Here is a 19,510-nt window from a genome sequence, read left to right as displayed (position 1 = left end):
GCTGAAAAGGTCTGAACCACAGCCCCAGGTTTTCTCAGTCACGCACATGCCACTTCTCTGCCACGTCTCGGGTCAGCAACCCACCAGATCTCTGCTCGGCCATGGAGACGTCTGGGGTAACCCAGTCAAACTGACAGAACCTCGGATGGGGAAAAGTGGTGTCACTTCGCAGTGTATAATGCTTGGAGTGTGGGGGGCTGGGAGTCAGGACTCCTGGGTTCTATCCATGGCTTGGGGAGGGGAATGGGGTCTAGTGGTTAGGGTGGGCTGTCTGCGGGGATGGTGGTTGGGGGGGGTGTTTGTGCCCATCTCTCATTGCATCTCCCCTTGCTCGCCCCCTGCAGGCAGCAATCTGCGTTGCAGACAATGCTCCCTGAACGAGCCCTACATCGGTTGCCTCCCCGGAGTCTCTGAGTGCACCCCTAAGGCCGGGCATCCATGCATGACTGTCAACATCAGCTATAGTGAGTGGGGGGCGGGGGCTGTACCGGGTTCTCTCTGTCCCAAATGCCCCCACCAGTACTGAGCCTTACTCCTTTCTGGGCAAGCTGCTGCTTGGCTCTGGCTTGACCCCTTGTGAAGACGATGGGGCTGAGGGGGCAACCCTGCTTCACGCCGCTGTGGATCGGTATCTCTGCGGTCTCCCCTTCTACCGAGCAGATGGTGGTGCTGCAGCCAGAACTGCAATGTGGGCTCAGCCGGTGATGGAGCGGCTGAGCGGCCTGGGGTCGGGGTGGCCTGGTTTCTGATCCCATCCGTGCTTTGGGGTGGCGTGTTCGAGTGGCGTGGTTCTGAGCTCTGCCTCTCTGTTGCCCCCTGCAGGAGGTGAGGTGCAGTTCCTCCTCCAGGGCTGCATCATGAATCCCAGCCGCTGCGGGATGGTGAAGGAGTTGATGGTCCCCGAGTACCACATCAACATCACCTGCTGCTCCCACACCTCCTTCTGCAACGAGTGGGTCCCGCTGCCCCCTGGCAAGGGAGGGCACTGAGTCTGGCCTGCCGCCTGCCACCCTCCTCCGTCCCTGCCTGTCCTCAGTCCTGGTCCCCATCCCTCCTCCCCCTCCCGCAGTTCTCCAGCCATCTTCTTCCCTCCTTTCTTCTCTCCACCATTCACCCATTCCTCTCTCCCCATCCTCCCTCCGCCTTCTTCCCACCCATCCTCCTTCTCTTCATTCATCCCTCTCTTCTCTTCTCCTCTTCCTTCATCTGTCCTTCCCCCCCCCACTTCTTTTCCTCTCCCTTCTTCCCTTCCTCCTCCTGATCTTCCCCCTGTCCACTCTTCCTCCACTCATACTCCTGGTGTGAAACCTGCCCACATTCACTGATTCACTGTGATTAATAAACTTGTTATGGGGATGTACAGTTCTATCCATCTGTAGAGCCTGGGGACAATATAGTCAGATAAAGTGGGGGTGGGGCTGGGAGTCAGGACTCCTGGGTTCTATCCTTGCCTCTAGGAGGGGAGTGGGGTCTAGTGCAGTGGTTCCCAAACTGTGGGGCATGCCCCATGGGGGGCATGGAGGAATGTGCAGTGGGCATGGTGGTCCCAAGCCAGCCCCCGGGGGGGCAGGAAGGGAGCACCACCTAGCCCCACTCTGCCCTCAGCTGCAGCTCCAGCCCCGGCCACAGCTCCAGTCCCAGCTGTGGCCCTCCGGCTCCTTAACCCAGCCCCGGCTCCTGGCCCTGACCATTGCCCCAGCTGCAGTGCTGGCTCCAGCCCACACTGCGGACCTGGTCCCAGCCGTGGCTCCCGGCCCTGGCTCCCAACCGTGGCTTCCGGGGGGACACAACTGAAAAAGTTTGGGGATCACTGGTCTAGTGGCTGAGAATCAGGACTCCTGAGCTCTAATCTTGTCTCTAGAAAGGGAGCAGAGTCTTATGGGCATGAGATCCCTGGCAGTTGGGAGCCAGGACTCCTGGGTTCTATCCCTGGCTTTGGGAAAGCAATGGGGTCTAGTGGGTGACAGCCAGGGGGAACCCGGACTCCTGGGTTCTAATCCCCTCTCCACCCCTGAGTGGCCATGTCTCAGTTTCCTCCCCTTGTAAAATGGCGGGATATGGCCCCGCTGTGTACATGCTATATAACTGTAGATTATTGTCTCTCACCATGAATCCTCCTTATTTCTGAGTGTCTCATGGGTTCTCTGCCTCTGTCCAAACTCCTTTGTTTGTGGGTTCCCTGTGCAATCCCCGGCACAAATCTCTCTGCTAGCTGGGACAGGACTGCCGTTCTCTATTTGCTCGGGCGGTGGCAGTGTTTGAGTTGCTCTGTATCTGCTTTGTCTGCATCACAGCCTGTGGCTGGCTGGCGTCCGAAAGCCCTTCCAATAAAGCTTCCCCTTCTCCGCACCCTCTGTAGCATGTCTCCCTGCTGGGCAAAACACTGGGGCAGCTGCCCAAACCCATCTTACCAAATCAGGACCCTGTCCAGATGCCATGAAGGTTTGACGCGGATATTGCCGGGTTCATGACCCAGCTGAGACAGCAGCCGAGCGTGTCCTGGTGTTAGAGAAGCAGAGAATTGCAGAGTTTGAGGCCAAAAGGACCATTAGATGGCCTAGTCTGATCTTCTGTATAGAACATGCCATTATATTTCACCAGTCACCCCTGCACGGAGCCCAATAATTTGGGTATGAGTACAGCAAATCTTCCAGAATGTGGATCTGAAGCCAAACAAGACCCTGGAAACCTGGGTTCCATTCCCAGTTCTGCCACAGCCTCCCAGTGTAACCTTGGACAAGTCACTTCATCTTTCTGTGCCTCGGTTTCCCCTTCTGTACAGTGCAGATAATAATCCTTTGTCTATTTCAATGGGAAGCTCGTGCAGGCAGGGCATGTTTTTCACTGCATCGGTGCACAGCCTAGCGCAGTGGGTAATGCATCTCAGTTGGTGACACACATAATAAATAACAACAGAAGGCATTTATTAAAGAAAGCAGCTACTGACCCAAACAGGCACAGCTTGCGTTCCAGCGTGGTCTCCCTTGTTTACCAGAGACACCACATTGGCTGGAGCTATATGCTGCACACAGCGACATCTAATGGCTGAATGACATATTGCAAGGAACCATGCCTGGAGCGGTAACCAATGCTAAGTGAATAGGATCATGTCTCCATCTAGTGGCCAGATGGAATTACTACAGCAGCTGCCTACTGACTCCCAGCTGGGGGAATTACTCCCTTTGCTCAGCTGGTGGTAGGCATCTGGGATTTGATACTACAGGTCCTGGCTTCCTCCATGGGGCTCAGTTCTCCTCTTCCTCACGTTCCTTCCCCCTTGAGCGTTCAGTGGTTCTGTTGGGTCTCGGCTGGAGGAGGAAATGCAGCTGTCATTGTCCCACTGAAAAGGCCCAAACAACCCCAAACTAGGCTTGAGTCTGGGCCTGCCCCACAGCATGTGGAGTCTGGGGACCTCAGGGGACGGGAGCTCCTCAAAGCTGTCTGTCCCTCAAGGAGGCCAGAAGATCCCATATTCACTTTAAAAAGGGAATGGGACTTGAGGCCTTTCCCCTTTAGGGAGCACTAGCTCTGATCCAGCCCCAGAGGGCGAGGACTGGCTGGCTCAGAGGGATGGGGGGACGTGGGGCCTTTCCCCTTTAGGGCTGCTGTCCTCTCACCTCATTGATGCTCACTAAGCAGCGATGCCAAGAAGCCACAGCACCAGGCTGGCAACATCCCCTCCACCTGGGGTGGCTCTGTGCTGATGCAGAAGAAGTTCTGCTCCATGGGGTCATTGCAGGGGCTACTGCTTCCTGCTCTCCTCCCTATCCCCACGGGACTCTTGGGGAGAATTTCAACCCCCTCCCCCCCCAGCGTTTCATACCGGGCAGGGGCAGGAACATGCTCCAGCTGCACACAGGGGTCGTTAGGAGCTAACTCGCCAAGTTTGGCCCCTTTCCAAAATGGCTGCCATCCACTGTTGTTCCCAATGAAAGTGAAGCCACAGGCTGCCCTCGGTTAGGATGGCTGCTGCATCCAATTCACCTCATATGGGGTGATGCTACAGGTTGCCCTTTATAAATCTAGCAGCTGCCTCCCATTGTTCTCAATGAGACTGAAGCCATAGGCTGCCCTCAATTATGATGGCTGCCATTGGCTTACAGCCCTTCTAGATGGCTCTGAGGCTGCCCCTAGTAAAGATGGCTACCATTATCCATTGTTTTCAATGGGACTGAAGCCAGGCTGCCTTCAGGGAAGATGGGCATCCTTTGTGTTCTCAGAAGGGCAGTGTGGGCCCAGAGGGATATGGCTGACCAGGGAAGGACACTAGGGTGGTAGGGAAACATGGGGGCATGGACAGGAGGATCTAAACTGGGAAGAAGGCTGATGCCAAACTTTGCTCTCAGTTAAGATGGCTGCCATCTCACATCCTTCCACATAGGATGAAGGCACATGTTGCCCTGACTGAAGATGGCCACCATCTCTCATTGTTCTCAGTGCAATTGAAGCCACAAGCTGTCCTGAATTACGATGCCTGCCATTTGCCTACAGTCCTTGCTAGTAGAAGTGAGGCTGCCCCTAGCAAAGATGGCCACCATATCCCATTGTTCACAAGGACACTGAAGACACTATGCCTTCACTCAGAATGGCCACAGTCCTAATTCTTGATGTTAGTGAAGCTACAAGTTGCACTGAGTTATAATGGCCGCCATCTGCTTAGGTCCCTTGCAGGCTACAGTGAGGCTGCTCCTTGTAAATATGTCCACCACCCCCCATTGCTCACAGAAGTGCAAATGGGCAAGTAGCAGGGATGTTGCCTATAGCAAAAATGGCTGAGTTGGCCTGTGGGACGAGCAGCTCTTTGGCTCCCTCTGGAGGTGAAATGGAGGGTGGAGGCTACCTTCCTACCTGCCACTGGGCTAATTTGCATGCACCATTCTCTAGCTCCCCCATGAGGGAACGGGAAAAGGATGGTGCTCCTGCCCTGTTAGCAGGTGTAATTTGCATGTACCTCCGAGGATCTCCATATTTGCATCTCCTCCGAGTACCCAAAGCTGCACAGTCGTGGCTTTCCTTGTGTTCCACACTCACGATCTTTGTCACCTTCGCCATGTGACTGCAAGGATACGAATGCGGCAGCAAGCGTGAGAACACGTGAGAACTGGTGAATGGTGAAAAAGGCCCACCCTAACCTGGGAATGAGTGGGCCCGTGTTGGATAGTGAGACCCAACCAATGGTGTTTTAGGGGGCTTCCTGGCTCTTTGAGCTGTGGTCCAAGTGTAGTTTTATTTTAATAAGAGGAATGTTTTAAAGGAGGGGCTCAATAATGTACAGTGAAAAAAATGAATCTAGAAATAATAAATACTGAAAAACATTCCTGACTCTATAGCTAACATGAGAGGGTCTAAATTAGCTGTTACCCCTCAAGAAAGAGGTCTTAGAGTTATTGTAGAGAGGTTTCTGCAACCATCTGCTCAGTGTGCAGTAGTAGTTTAAAAAAGCTAACACAATATTTGGAATCGTTAGGAAAGGGACAGATAATAAGACAAAAAATATAATGCAACTCTATAAATCCGTGGTACACTCACAGCTTGAATACTGTGTGCAGTTCTGGTCACCCCCTCTCCAAAAAGATATATGAGAACTGGAAAAGGTACAGAGAAAGTCAACAAAAATGATGAGGCGTGTGGAACGGCTTCCATAAGAAGAGAGATTTCAAAAGACTGGGACTGTTCAGCTTAGCCAGAGACAAGGGAGAAGGAACATGAGGGCCGTCTATAAAATCTTAAATGGTGTGGGGAAAGTGAATAAGGAATGATTTACTCCTTTACATAACACAAGAACCAGGAATCATCCAATGAAATGAATAGGCAGCAGGTTTAAAACAAACAAAAGGCAGTATTTCTTCACACAACGCACAGTCAACCTGTGGAACTCATTGCCAGAGGATGTTGTGAAGGCCAGAAGTATAATTGGGTTTAAAAATAATTAGATACGTTCATGGAGGATTGGTCCATCAATGGCTATTAGCCAAGATGGTCAGGGACGCAACCCCATGATCTGGGTGCCCCTAAACCGCTGACTGCCAGATGGTGGGACTGGGCAACAGGAGATGGATCACTCACTAATTGCCCTGTTCTGTCAGTGCTTCGGAAACATCTGGAGCCAGCCATTGTCAGAAGACGGGATACTGGGCTAGCTGGACCATTGGGCTGACCCCTTAAGTTATGCTTGGATTTGTTTTGCCTAAAACCTGTTGTGAGCCTCACTTGTGAAAAAGAAAATTAGTTCAGTGTTGTGAGTTAATGCTGGTAATGCCCTGGTAAAGCAGCAATGAGTTAGCACTGTTGTAGTCTAACGAATTTATTGCACCGACAAAGCAGGGCTTTGAGCCAGCTAACTTCGGCTATTAACTTGATGCACTGGCAAGCAGAGATTTCAAAATGCAGTCGCAACCCTCCTTTGTCTCCGCTGTTGACCAGGGGACAGCTTCCCCTCCACAGTGACATCTAGTGGCCAATTTATATACTGCACATAAAGGTATCACTGTAGGGATGCTAGGAAGAGGGATGAGTGTGCCGGATCTTGTCTCCATCTAGTGGCCGGCCAGCATTACTACAACAAAAATGCTACCGATGCCCAGCTGGGAGAGTTAGGCCAAGATCCTCAAAGCTATTTAGGTAACGAATTCCCATTCGACACCTAAATACCCATGAGAATCTGGACCTAACTCCCATAGCTGAGATGGCGGAGGGGGTCTGGGCTTTTCCTGCTGAAGATCCTGTGTTTCTCCATGGTGCTCAGTCCTCCAGACGTTCTGTCTCCCCTGCTGGTTCAGCAGTTCCTTTGGGCTGGGCTAAGAGAGAGGAATGGAGGTTACTGTCCCATCACTAAAAAGCCGGGCCTACAGTCAAGTGGCAGTCCAGGCATGTGAATGCCAGAGGCCCATGGATGGGAGGGCTCCCCACAGATTTTGCCTGGAGGCCAGAATATCCCCCGTCTCTATGGAAAGCGGAAACTGGCTGATGGGAGCATATTATGTAGTCCTTTTCCCTCTGGGGGGCACCGGCTCCAATCCATCCCCAGGCTGGGGGGATTGGCTAGCTCAGGTACTGGGTGACACAGCCCCTCACTGCTCCGGATTGTGCCCCAAATTGTGACACTCACCCTTGAGCCGCTGATAGTTTGGGACCAATGGTGTCAAGACGCCACAGAGCCGGGCGGGCGACGTCCCCTCCACCTGGGGCGGCTCCGTTCCGATACGGAAAAAATTCTTCTCTGTTGCATTGTAACGAGGCCACTGCTCCCCGCTGCCTCCTGCCCCTGTGGGGTTCCTGGGGGGAAATGCAACTATGGTCAACATGGGGGGGGGGGGGGAAGGGAATGAATTCCAGCCACAAGGGGGCAGACAGGAGGATGCCCTGATCAGGTGACCTTCACTACAGCAAGTGGCAGCAGAGAGGGACAGGGACATAGCCAGCCACCCACAGTCTCCAGCCAGGTCTCACTATGGCTTCCCACGGGCTAGGAAGGATCAAGAGCCAAACAACCCAGTTTTGCCCTCTTCCAAAATGGCCACCCCGCCATGTTGTTCTTCACGGGCTGAAGTCACAGGCTGCCCTCTGGTGGTGAAGTGGGGAAGTGCTGGCTGCTGTCATGCCAGCTGCCAGGTTGATCTGATATACAGTTCTCTGGCTCCGATGGGGAAGTGGGAAGGGCTCAGGATCAGCTGGCAGGTGTAATTTGCATAGATATCCCAAACGTCATGTAGTACCCCCCAGCTGCATAATTGGGGCTTTCCCCAGCTTCCACGCTCACAATCTGTCTCACATTGGCTGTGTGACCGCAAGGACATGAATGAGGTGGAAAGGCTTAGAGCCGGGGGATATTAGTGATTGGGAAACATGGCTCACCGTAACCTGGGAGTCAATGGGCCCAGGTTGGCTAGTCGGGACCAAGTTATTGTCAGATTTCAGAGGGGAAACTTTGTTGTTTTATTTAGTATGGCAGCTATTGGGGTTGGGGGAAAAGAAATAAACAGGAGTGTTATGGTCTAGTAATTAGTGATAGGACTGGATTCCACCTGTCCTGGGGACACCAAATTTGAATGCAAGTTTGTGGAGCAAAGCTGAAAGTGCAGGTAGATCCAGGCCGATTGGCACTCAGGGTTGCGACTTCTTAGGAGTTCCCTTACCCACTTCTGGCAAACTCTGCCCAGTAGCGCATCACTCTGCGGCTCAGTGCCACCTCGGCCTCCGTGTGCGTGTGGTTGGCTCCCCCCACGGATGCCAGGGTCCCAAACAGGTAGGGCACCTCAGAGCCATGTGGCACCCCCATCCATTTGGGGGAAGACAAGCCACTGGGGCGGTGGGTGAAAGTGTAGGCATACACGGGACTGCCGGCCTCCGCCATCTGCCCAGCCGTCTTGGCTATGGGGCACACCACATGATAGTCACTGATGATGTGAGCCATGGTGCGGTGGTACCACGCCGAGCCCTGCCCCTTCTGGTTGTACCGCTCTGCTGCCGCCTGGACGCCCTCCCATGGCAGCCCCGGCATTGTCACCCTCAGCACCTCCAGCAGCTCCTCCCAGCTCACGTGGCTGGCATTCACCCTGGTGAAGTTAAGGGCAGTGATGATTAGGTAGGAGCCTTCGTTGGCTGTGACACCGGCCAGGAGGGGTATAGGCTGGCTGTGCCCGGCCTCCAGGAGTCTCAGTGGCTCATCGGGGAGGAAATCCCCGTCTACGGTCGGCACGGACCCAGGCATGGACATAATGCGTTTCCCAAAGTCTCCCAGCTCCTTCCCCTGCAGGCAGCCCACCAGGGCGGTGTCATTGAAATCGGTGCAGCCCAGGTCACGGCCCAGTGCTCGGCCTATCTCCTTGGCCATTTCTGGGCTAAACCAGGCCAAGGGAGAGGTGGTGGCACCGCTCTGCAGCGCGGCACGGGTGAAGAGGGGCCGGCTCCCCGGGGACAGGAGGTGGAAGCCGACCGAGGCAGCCCCAGCACTCTGGCCGAAGAGCATCAAACGAGCTGGGTCCCCGCCGAAGACGGCCACGTTGTCCCGCAGCCAGCGCAGTGCCAGGCGCTGGTCCCACAGGCCGGCGTTCCCCGGGGCGGCCGGAGGCAGGGACAGGAAGCCCAGCGCCCCCAGGCGGTAGTTCATGGAGGCCACGATCACATTCTCGGTGGCGGCTAAGAAGCGCCCATCTTGGAGCTCCAAGGAGGCTGCACCTACAAAGAACCCCCCGCCGTGGATCCAGACGAGGACGGGGGCCGGCGTGGGGGGCCGGGGATGGGGCACCCAGACGTTGAGGAAGAGGCAGTCCTCGGACTGCGGCGTTTTGGGTGTCCACATATAGGCATCAGGGTAACCAGTAAGCAGCGGCTGGTGGCAGGCGTTCCCAAAGCTGGTGGTCTCCAGGACGTGGCTCCAGGGCTGGTGGGGAAGTGGTTTCTGGAAGCGTAAGGCCCCCACGGGGGGCTCGGCGTAGGGGATGCCCAGGAAGGCCGTCACTGTGCTGGAGCCGGCCGGGAGGCGCTTGCCCCGGATGGGGCCGCTGGTGGTGAGCACCACGGTGCCGTCGTCATCGGAGCCAGAGCTGAAGCCCGGCAGGGAGAGGAGGAGCAGGCAGGGGAGCGCAGGGAGGAGTCCCAGCATCACGACAGCTGGAAGGGAAACCCCCCCTAGAGGGAGTTACAAGGAACTGAGACCTTTCCCCTCTAGGGGGCGCTGGTTCCAATCCAACCCCAGGTCACAGGGGAATGGCTGTTTCGGGGAGTGGGGAATGGGATGTGGGGCCCTTCCCCTGCTGGGGGAGTTGCTCTTCTGCAGCCCAACCTATTTAAACCCCCATGCGAGCAGGAAGCCTGGCTCCTTTTTGGTAAACACGGTCTCCGGACAGTCACCCCCACCCCGCCCCTGGCTCCAGCTCTCCGCTGAGCTCTCAGATCTGTATCACTGGGCTTTGCCCTTTGGCCCATTTCCCTCTGCAACAAGAGGCCCCTTAATGCCAGGGGGAAATGCTGAAAGGCTGGGACAAAAATCCACATGCCCCCCTCCCCAGGGGCAGCTCCAGGCACCAGCGCAGCAAGCGCGTGCCTGGGGTGGCAAGCCGTGGGGGGGCAGCCTGCAGGTCGCTGTGAGGGCAGCAGGCAGGCGGCTTTCGGCGGTGCACCTGTGGGAGGTCCGCTGGTCCCACAGCTTCAGCGGCAATTCGGCAGTGGGTACGCCGAAGGCGCGGGACCGGCGGACCTCCCGCAGGCATGCCGCCGAGTCCGCGTTACCAGCAGACCTCCCGCAGGCACACCGCCAAAAGCCGCCTGCCTGCCGTGCTTGGGGCGGCAAAAGACATAGAGCCGCCCCTGCCCCTCCCGGAGCTGGAGAGAGAACCCAGGCGTCCCAGCTCCCAGCCCTCCCACTCATCCACTAGACCCCACTCCCTTCCCAGAGCTGGAGAGAGAACCCAGGAGTCTTGATTCCTGATTGATAGGACTCCTGGGTTCTAGCCCCCGCTCTGGGAGGGGAGTGGGGTCTAATGGGTTAGAATAGAGGGGGCTGCGAGTCAGGACTACTGGGTTCTCTCCCCAGCTCGGGGAAGGGAGTGGGGTCTGGGCATCAGGACTCCTGGGTTCCATCCCCAGCTCTCAGCATGGGGTCTGTGGAAGGGGTATTAGCTGGGACGCTACCAGGCGAGTTCCCAATTCCAGCTCCCCTGACACCAGTCACCCCTTGACCACGCTCTGCCCATCGCGGAGCCCGAGGGACATCCCCCCCCCAGCTACACAGACTCACCTGCTGCAGGCACGGCTCTGTGGCTCCTACTGCAGATCCCAGCTCAGCACGATGGGGGGGGATCTGCTGATGCTGGAGCCAAGTGGCTCTCATCTCTGGCACTGACAGCACCAGCCAGGATGCAGCCACCTGAGTTTATTTACCCTGGCAGCAGCAAGCTCGCTGGACTGTGCACACATAGGGTCCAGGTTCAAGGTGGCTGGAGGGATCCCAGGGCAGGGTCCATGGGTTCAGAGACCCAATTCGGCACCTCTGGGATACGGTAGCAGGGTCACAGGCTCACTGTGAAATGCAGCCGCTTCTGGGGTGGGACAGCTGGGGCCCAGCCGCACAGCACAGCTGCCCTGGGCTCGCTCGCTGCTGCTGAGATGCGGCTGGCTCTAGGGTGGAACAGCAGGGTGACAGGAGGTGAAGGGGAAATCCCACAGCCAGTTCAACCCACAGCTGGATTTTGGTGGCGCCAGAAGGGAAGCCCCCTTTGGGGGGAAGGGACGGGACATTTTACACTTGAGGGGTCAGGGTTCCAGCTGTGTCTTGGGCTTGAAATGGAAAAAGACAAGAGGTAGGCGAAGATGTTCATTAGCCCTGCCCACAAGCAAAGCCCCGCCCACCAACCTACCTCCGCCCTCTTGCGATGCCAGCAGGGCGCCCCGCCCACCATCCAGGAGTCTGTTCATCTCTGTTCAAAGTAGGATCCCGCGGGCTCTGCTGCGCTCCCCACAACACATTTCAGAGACATGCTGGGGCAAGCAGAGAGCTGAGCCCATCACTCTGACAGGGGGGAAGCTGCCCCAAGAGTGCCCAAAGCAGCAACACTGCCTGAGTCTGCAGAGAGCCTGAGCCCATTGTTCTGAAGGGGTAGCAGGACTGAGGGGGTCTCAATAGAGCCGTGGAGGGGATGGGGCGCCCGGGGCTGAAATAGCAGGTGACCTAAGGGTCAGGCTTGTGGGTCATTGGCATAGCTTGTTGGTGGGCAGGGAGCAAGCCCAGGGTGGGAGAGTGGGGGGGCGGGGCTGCAGTCAGAGCTGTACCCCTATCTGCATAATCCCCCTGTGTCCCCGCATCCCTCCCCACTGCATGGGTAGCATCCACAAAATATCTCTCATGCCAGCAGGCCCAATGTTCTTTAATACATTCAGGGTTCATCTGGGGGAAGGAGAGGCTTGGGGATTGGGGGGGGGAGGGGAGAACTCACTCCTTTGATTCCCTCACCTGTGGGGCCATCACCTTGGGCGTGTGGGGAAGGGGATACCCCGCAGGGTGGGGCGTGGCGTGAGCCGTGCCGAGGCCGGGGGGGGAGGGGGCTGCAGGATCCCCCTCCCCCCCCCATTGGGCTGTTTAGTTCTCCCGCGTGTGGCCGGAGCAGCAGCTGGCGCAGGGCGGCCTGGGCCTGCCAGCTAAGCCCGGGCGAGGCGGGCGGCTGCGTGGATGGGACACACACACACTCCGACAAAACCTGTGGGCAGCTGGGCGCACCCGCCCCTTGGCATGAGCGCAGCCTGCACCTGGGGGTGCGGTGATCGTGGAAGGAGACTCCTGCACTGCCTCAGGGCGATGCTAGGGGGTGCTGTGCTGCAGGGGGGGAGGGGTCAGTATGGGGCACACTCCCCCTGCCCCAGTGCAGTGCCAGGGGGGCTCAGTAGGGGGTGCACTCTGCACCCAGTCAGTGCTGAACCCAAAGCTGTAGGAGCGTTAACATGTTTCCAAGCCAACATCAAATCCTTTACGAGCAACAGCCTGGCCCAGCTCCAGCTGGCATTTGTACTGCCCCTAAAATCCTTGTCAGCCCAGCGCCGGGGCATTCAGCCCGGGCTCCTCCGGCCTCACTCATGCCCAGATGGTGGGTGCCGTGAGGAAGCCAATAGAGGGGCCCCCAGCACTCTGGCTGGAGTGTATGGAACGGGCCAGGTCTCCACCCAAGGCGGCCGTGTTCTCCTGCAGCCAGCGCGGATCCCACAGGCCGGCGTTCCCCAGGGCGTCCCCAGCCGGTAGCTCGCGGAGGCCGCGAGCCCGTTCTCAGGGACGGCTGGGATGCACCGGTTGTTGGCGTCCAGGGAGACCGACTGGGGGATTCAGACCAGGGTGGGAGCCGGGATGCGGCACCCAGCCTTTGAGGAAGAGGCAGGTCTTGGGTGGTGGCACCATTGGATGCCCAGTTGGCCCCATCCACACAGCTAAAAACACCTATATCCTCCTCTGGCTGGAGGCAGGCGTTATGGCAGGCGCTGGCCTCCAGGACACGGCTCCAGGGCTGGTGGGGAAGCACTTTGGGGCTCAGCCTAGGGGACACCCAGGAAGGCCGGCCCTGTTGTTGGAGCCGGCTGGGAGGCGCTTGCAGGATTAAGGGGGCCAGAACACTGCTCTAAACCACCCTGAATTAGGTGGGGGCACGGCTTGTGTATTTCCCAGTCTCACTCCCTCTGACACACACACAAATCACACACACACACGTGTGAGTGTGTGTGTGTCACAGGTGACCCTACACAAACATTCTCTAGGGACTCTGGCCCTTTTGCCTTCCTTTTTTTGTGCTGGCCTCACCTGGAAAAAGGGTTCATGAAAACACAGTTCCCTCCCTCCTGGACCCCATGCTCAATCAGTTGCTCTGGGAGGGGAAGGAAGGGTAGTGAGGTCTAGTGGGTTACAGCAGGGAGGGTTGGGAGTCAAGACTCCTGGGTTCTATCTCCAGCTCTGGGAGGAGAGTGGGGGCTAGTAGGTTAGAGCAGGGGGTGCTGAGGGCCAGGACTCCTGAGTTCTATCCCCAGCGCCTGTGTTCTCTTCCTGACTCTGGGAGGAGGGCGGAGTTTGTGACAACATGCTGCATATCCTTGGGGGACCTTCTTGAATTAAGCATCTTTGGGGTCTGTTGTGATCACGGGACCTAAAAAATGTACCCCAGTTGTAAGTTTAATTGTGAGACGTCTGGGAAAGTTTATCAGAGGTCACACTAACCTAGGATGGTTTGCTCGGCAGAGAATTGACCATGAAATATAAGTCTAGCTGTTTTTCAAGAAACGCACCATGTTAGGAACAGGTGCAAGAAAAACCAGACACAAAAATTGAATCAGTCCAGACAGCAGGGGCCCTACTCATGCAAATCACTGACTGTGGTGAGGTCATACTTAACAAACAAGTAAATGTGGGAACAAAGTTACCTATGCGAACGTGGCCTTCCGGAAATGGATTTAATTGGTGGCCAAAATAATGAGGAGAAACTGCCCCCACCTGTACTCCTTTTTGGGGGGCTGCTTAAAAAGAGACTTTGAAAAAAATAAAAGAATCATTCTCATCTCCCAGCTCATATATTCACCCCCACCTGGCCATCTCCCCTTATCTTAGCTTCCGGGACCCCGGGAGCAAACCAGATTAAGGGATTTTCGTCCCAGCCGAGTGTTAGGGTTACTAAAACATCCAGCACCACACAGCCACGTAAGCTCCTGTATGGTTTTCTCTTCCCTTGCTCTGTTGCTTTCTGCTCCCCGCCTTCAGCTTCCCACCTGCAGTGCCGCAGCACCACCACGTGAGAGGACCCCAGCCCTGCCTAAGGAGAAAAGCCCTGGAAGGATAAGGCCTTTGTCTGCAGCCATATTGCAAGGCCTAAAGCCTTCGTTTGCAGCCAGATTAAAAGAGCAGCGGAGAAGCAGGAAGTCACATCCTCACATTCCATCTAAATTACATTAAAACGATGTAATATCAGGCTGTTAAGAAGGAGACCCCGTCCTAATGGCACCTACTATAGCCAGATAAAGAAACAGATCTTAAGATGGTTAAAGAAAACTTTGTTTGATGGCATTCTGTCTGACAAGAAACCACTTATCAATAGTTGTGGTTGTGGAATCCTCATTTCTTTATTGTTTTGTCTTTATGGTCCCCACTTCCCCATTGTTTGTCTGGATGAGTTCTGTCCGGTTCTTTGATTATTTCTGTCTGTTACATCATTAATTTTGCTAGGTGTAAATTAATGAAGGTGGTGGGGTAGGATTGGTGAGAGCATTTTGTTAGGATTGGTTAGTAAAATGTTAGTATATTGATTGGTTAAGATATAACTAAGCAGGGCTCAAGTTTCACTATATAAACTGGGGTCCAAAAGAAAGTTCTTGGGGCACCAACTCCAGGACATAGCCCCAAAGATCAGAGCTGTGAGACCGCAACGCTCTGCCAATGACGCTGTGCAGAAACTGGAGTCCCCCAGATGGACCTGGGTGACCAGATGTCCCGATTTTATAGGGACAGTCCTGATTTTGGGGGCTTTTTCTTATATAGGCCTCTATTACCCCCCACGCCCTGTCCTGATTTTTTACACTTGCTGTCTGGTCACCCTACCTGATCCTGACTGGCCATCAGGAAAAGTTCATTTGTCTTCTTGGGAGTGGTGAGCACTGTATGGGTAGCGTGTGCAGTCTGGTTTTTGGTGATTGTTAATAAATAGAGGTTACGTAGGATATCACTGGTAAAAGACCCCATAAACCTGCAAAAGATTAAGCCCTGAGCCCACTCGGAAAGGGTGTTAGCCCACAGTCCTTGGACGAGTAGAGACCAGAGCCCATGGAGGGGTAAAGTTAGGTGCCTTTCACCTGGAGCCCTAGGACCAGGTAAGGGTGGGTGCCTAAATTAAGAGAATTGCGCCTTGAGCCCGAGGAACTGGGTAAAGGTGGGTGCCCTACAGTGTGTAACAGAGAATTTTGTGCCGGTAACACCCCAGCCAGCTGACGGCCCAAACCGGAAAGTGAACTGGGGCCAAGCAAGAAGTGCCACGGCCAACCAGCCAGGGGAGCAAACGCTTCTCATGGGACGTCCCAGTCCCTAGTATTCCCACTGGTAATGGTAGACTGTTTCTCCCACTACCCCCCCCCCAAGTCCAGCCAGGACCACATAGTCCCCCCCTTCTTGAACCGCCCCCCCCCCCGGGCGTCCCCTCCATTGTATTCCCCCCTTCCCCTACACATAATCCTAGAGGGGTATCGTCCATTACGGTCCCGCCTCCCACCAGCTTGTTTTAAGCCAATAAAAGATGCTGAGGCAGGAAACGTGCTTCTAAAAATGCACACGGAGATGCAATTTGATTGTACGTTTATAAATAGACAAGGATCCCAAAAAAACCCACCAAATCAGAACCGACGCCCCCTAGAGGCCCCATGTCTCGTTCCCCACCCCCTGAGCCAGCCAGTCCCCTGCTCTGGGGCTGGATCGGAGCTGGCACCCCCGAGTGGGGAAAGGCCCCACGTCCCGTTCCTTGCCCCACTGAGCCAGCCAGTCCCCTGCCCTGGGGCCAGGTGGGAGCTGGTGCCCCACAGAGGGGAAAGGCCCCATATCCCATTCCCCACCCCCTGAGCCAGCCAGTGCCCCAGGAGTGGATAGTTTCGAGGGGGTCGTTTCTCTTCCTCTCCCTTTTCAAATCAGTCTTGGCACCTCTCTTACGAACGGAGTCTCCTAAAACCTGCCCCAGGCCTGTCCTTGCCACCCCCCACTGGGATCAGGCCCCAAGCCACTGGCCCCTGCTCACGGCCATCCCCGGGGGTCACCTCCTGCTTGGGCCCCCTTTCCCCACCCGGGTCCCAGCCTCTGCAGTCCCCTGCGGGGGGGAGCGGCTCTGGAGACCGGAGGTCACACTGGGGGTTTTGGCCTTCTGTGCTGAGGGCTCCTTCGGGGAATCCTGGGGGGCTGCAGGATTCTGGTCTGGAGGGGAAGAGATGAGATGGAGATGCAGGAAATTCCCACTGCTCCCCTGCCCTCAAATTCTCCCCTCCCCCCCCTTGATCCTGCTATTCCCCCCTACACGGCTAACCCCCCACCACCACCACCAACCCCAGCTCCTCCCCCACCCCCAGATCGATCCCAGAGTCCCCTCCCCAAAGCCCCCCCCAGTCCAATCCCATCTTCTCCCCATACCAATCCCAGTTCCCCCCCCAATCCATACCCCTCTCAGAACAACCCCAGCTCCTCCCCGACTTGATCCCTTCCTGGCTGATCCCAGCTTCCCCCCCCACAAACTCCCCATGGACTGATCCCAGCCCCTTTCCCCACACCAATCCCAGCTCTGATCAACCCCCCCAGCTCCTCCTCCCTCCAATCCCCCCCCACTGATGCAAGCTTCACCCCCCAGACCAATTCTGGCTCACCCCCCCCATCCATACCCCTCTCTGACCAATCCCTCCCAGATCAATCCAGCCTCACACACACACACACACACACACTAACAAAACAATCCAGAGCCTGGCAAACCCCCCTCCCCCTCCCCCCCATCTTCCCTGCTGAGCCCTGCCTCCAGGTGCCCCACTCCTCCACTCAGGGGCTCCAGCCCCACACCGCCCCCATTAACCCTTTGGATGCTGCCCCCTCTCACCAGCTTGGGGCTGGTTCTCCAGCAGAGCCTCAGGCTGCTCCGCCCACAGCTTGTACGCGGGGTTGCTTGGGAAGCGCTTGGTCTGGCCGCAGCAGAGACACCGTACGACTGACCAGCGCCGGCCGCGGCGCCCTGGAGGGGAGGCGGAGGGGCAGGGAGTCAGGGACCGGGCACAGACAGGCATGCACAGGGAGAGGCTTTGTCACCTAACCCCACTGGTCTCCCAGGGTCCTGACTCCCAGCCCCCCTGCTCTAACCACTAGACCCCACTCCCCTCCCAGAGCTGGGGAAAGAACCCAGGAATCTGGGCTCCCAGAGCAGTACTGATCCCTCCCCACTAGGGGGCGGCACTCACTTCTCTGGCGCACCGTGGAGCTGACACCAGGGACCAGGAGGGAGGAGCAGGATTTGCAGATGGTTCTCTTCACCGAGGGGTCCCTGGCGGAGGGGAGAAAACACAGACAGGGGCTGGGCCTGGGGAGATGGGCCTCTAGAGGGGAGAGACCCTATGGCCCAGTCCCCACCTCCTGGGGCCAGATGGGAGCCAGCACTCCCTAGAGGGGAAAGGCCCCATGTCCCGACACTCACTGTCTCAGCACGAGCCTGCGGCTGATGGTGCGCTGCGCGTGGCAGTAGAATCGCGCCAGCTCCTGGTTCTCGGGGTTGTGGGCGAGGACACAGTGAGCCGCCTGCGGGGTGGGCAGGGGGAAAAGAGATGCAGAGTGAGGGGAACAGCCCCACATCTCCCCCTGCTCCATGTCACCCCCAATCCCTCCCCGAGCCCCACATGGCTCTCCCCTCCCCATTGATCTCCCCGCAGCCCCATGTCACCCCACCATTACCCCCTCGCCCATGTTATCCTACTGATCCCCCCTCCCCATGTCGCTCCCCCCAGCCCCACTGATCCCCCCCCTCCCCAGTCTCACTGATCCCCCAACCCCATCTCCCCCCACCAGTCCTCCCTCCCACCGATTCCCCCCTCCCCCAGCCCCATCTCCATCCATCCTCCCCTCCCCCAGTCCCATATCACTCCCCCACCTCCACGTGACCCCCTTGCCCTACTGATCCCCCTTCCCTTCCAGTTGCCCCAATCCCACCTTCCTCCAATCCTCCCCGCCCCCACCCCACACACAGACACACCAACCCTCTTTGCCCCACGCTCTATTCAGGAATCCTGGGGGGAGCCCCAGAAATCCCCCCTCCCCAGGCCCCACAGAGACCCCCAGCCCTGGGTCTCTCTTAGGCAGGGGTTCTCAAACTTTTGTACTGGTGACCCCTTTCACATAACAAGCCTCTGAGTGTGAGCCCCCTTATAAGTTAAAAACACTTTTAAATATATTTAACACCATTAGAAATGCTGGATGCAAAGCGGGGTTTGGGGTGGAGGCTGATAGCTCGTGACCCCCTACGTAATAACCTCACGACCCCCTGAGGGGCAACCCCCAATCTGAGTACCCCTGCACTTGGGGATGTGTAACCCCCGTTCCCGCTGGGACCCCAGCACTAGGGGGCACCACCCTCACCTGGTAGAGGAAGCTAAGCCTTTGGAAAGCCTCTTTATCCTTCACTTGGGCTGACATCGCTGTGGGGGGCAGATCTGGAATAGGGGAAAATACTTGGGGGGGGGGCAGCTAGTCCCCTAAGGGGCTGTTAGCTGCCCCTCCCCCAGCTGGCTCCATGCTGCCTTCAGCAATTACCCCAGGTGGGGGCGTTTTCACAATCCACCCCCCCCCCACCACCACCACCCCATTTCTAGTGACTCCCCACCACACACAGAGCTGGGATCTGTCCCCAAAAGACAGGGGGCTCCCAGGCTTTGTTATTCTTCCAGGAGGGACAACAGCCCCCCCATACCAGAATGGGCCCTGCTACCCCCTTTCCCCCACACACACACCCTTGTAGGGTTACACCTGCTCCCCCCAGATCACCCCCAACAGAACATCCCCCACCTCCTCGTGAAACCCCCATCCCAGCTCCTTCCCCAGACCCCTATCGCTTCCCCTGCCAGCCCCCTCCCCACATCTCCCTCCCCTGCAAATCGCCAGCCCCTTCCCCCAAACCCTTATCGCTTCCCCTGCCAGCCCCCTCCCCAGATCCCCTTCCTCTCACAGCCCCCCAACCTTCTTCCTCCAGACCCCCTACACCCCTTCACAGCAATACCCCGCCAGCCCCTTTTATTTCCCCCCTCCCCCGTTTGCCCCGGACCTGTCACATGGAGGCACCAGCAGCGGCAGCCTCTTCCTGCCCAGCCCCCGCCCCCAGCTGACGTAGCTGCAGCAGTAGCAAAGGCCTCTGGGAAATGTAGTTCCCCAGCCTGCCTGGCTCTGCCGCACACCATGGGGCGGGGGAGGAACACCCCTTCCTCCTGCACCTGCCCCTTCGGGTCCCCCCTGCTCCCCAGCCGAGACTCAGCACAGCCCTGGCCCTCT

At 57.1% G+C, this 19,510-nt stretch overlaps 3 protein-coding genes across 4 annotated transcripts; 1 reads left to right on the top strand and 2 right to left on the bottom strand.

Moving 5' to 3' along the window:
- Positions 1–34: 34 nt before the first annotated feature.
- Positions 35–1,101, top strand: LOC117870494 (lymphocyte antigen 6 complex locus protein G5b-like). Its single transcript, XM_034757679.1, has 2 exons — positions 35–464; positions 823–1,101. Exons 1-2 carry the CDS (start codon positions 47–49, stop codon positions 987–989), a joined length of 585 nt encoding a protein of 194 aa, XP_034613570.1. The 5' UTR covers positions 35–46; the 3' UTR covers positions 990–1,101.
- Positions 1,102–6,288: 5,187 nt separating this feature from the next.
- LOC117870431 (acetylcholinesterase-like) lies at positions 6,289–10,897 on the bottom strand. Of its 2 annotated transcripts, none has more exons than XM_034757576.1 (4): positions 10,739–10,897; positions 8,136–9,612; positions 7,109–7,275; positions 6,289–6,797 (listed from the first exon to the last, which is right to left on the bottom strand). In XM_034757576.1, the coding sequence occupies exons 2-4, from the start codon at positions 9,602–9,604 to the stop codon at positions 6,742–6,744; spliced, it is 1,692 nt and encodes a 563-aa protein (XP_034613467.1). In that variant the 5' UTR covers positions 9,605–9,612; positions 10,739–10,897; the 3' UTR covers positions 6,289–6,741. The 2 variants fall into 2 exon arrangements, with proteins under 2 accessions (XP_034613467.1, XP_034613468.1); XM_034757577.1 differs by having other exon boundaries at positions 8,136–9,630; positions 10,739–10,850.
- Positions 10,898–15,693: 4,796 nt separating this feature from the next.
- RPP21 (ribonuclease P/MRP subunit p21) lies at positions 15,694–18,965 on the bottom strand. Its single transcript, XM_034757543.1, has 5 exons — positions 18,605–18,965; positions 17,670–17,770; positions 17,437–17,519; positions 17,082–17,213; positions 15,694–16,414 (listed from the first exon to the last, which is right to left on the bottom strand). The coding sequence occupies exons 1-5, from the start codon at positions 18,659–18,661 to the stop codon at positions 16,257–16,259; spliced, it is 531 nt and encodes a 176-aa protein (XP_034613434.1). The 5' UTR covers positions 18,662–18,965; the 3' UTR covers positions 15,694–16,256.
- Positions 18,966–19,510: the final 545 nt, after the last annotated feature.

Source organism: Trachemys scripta, unplaced genomic scaffold, assembly GCF_013100865.1.
Source record: "Trachemys scripta elegans isolate TJP31775 unplaced genomic scaffold, CAS_Tse_1.0 scaffold_28, whole genome shotgun sequence".
Classification (NCBI taxonomy): Eukaryota; Metazoa; Chordata; order Testudines; family Emydidae; genus Trachemys; species Trachemys scripta.
This window is presented reverse-complemented; position numbering and strand designations above follow the sequence as displayed.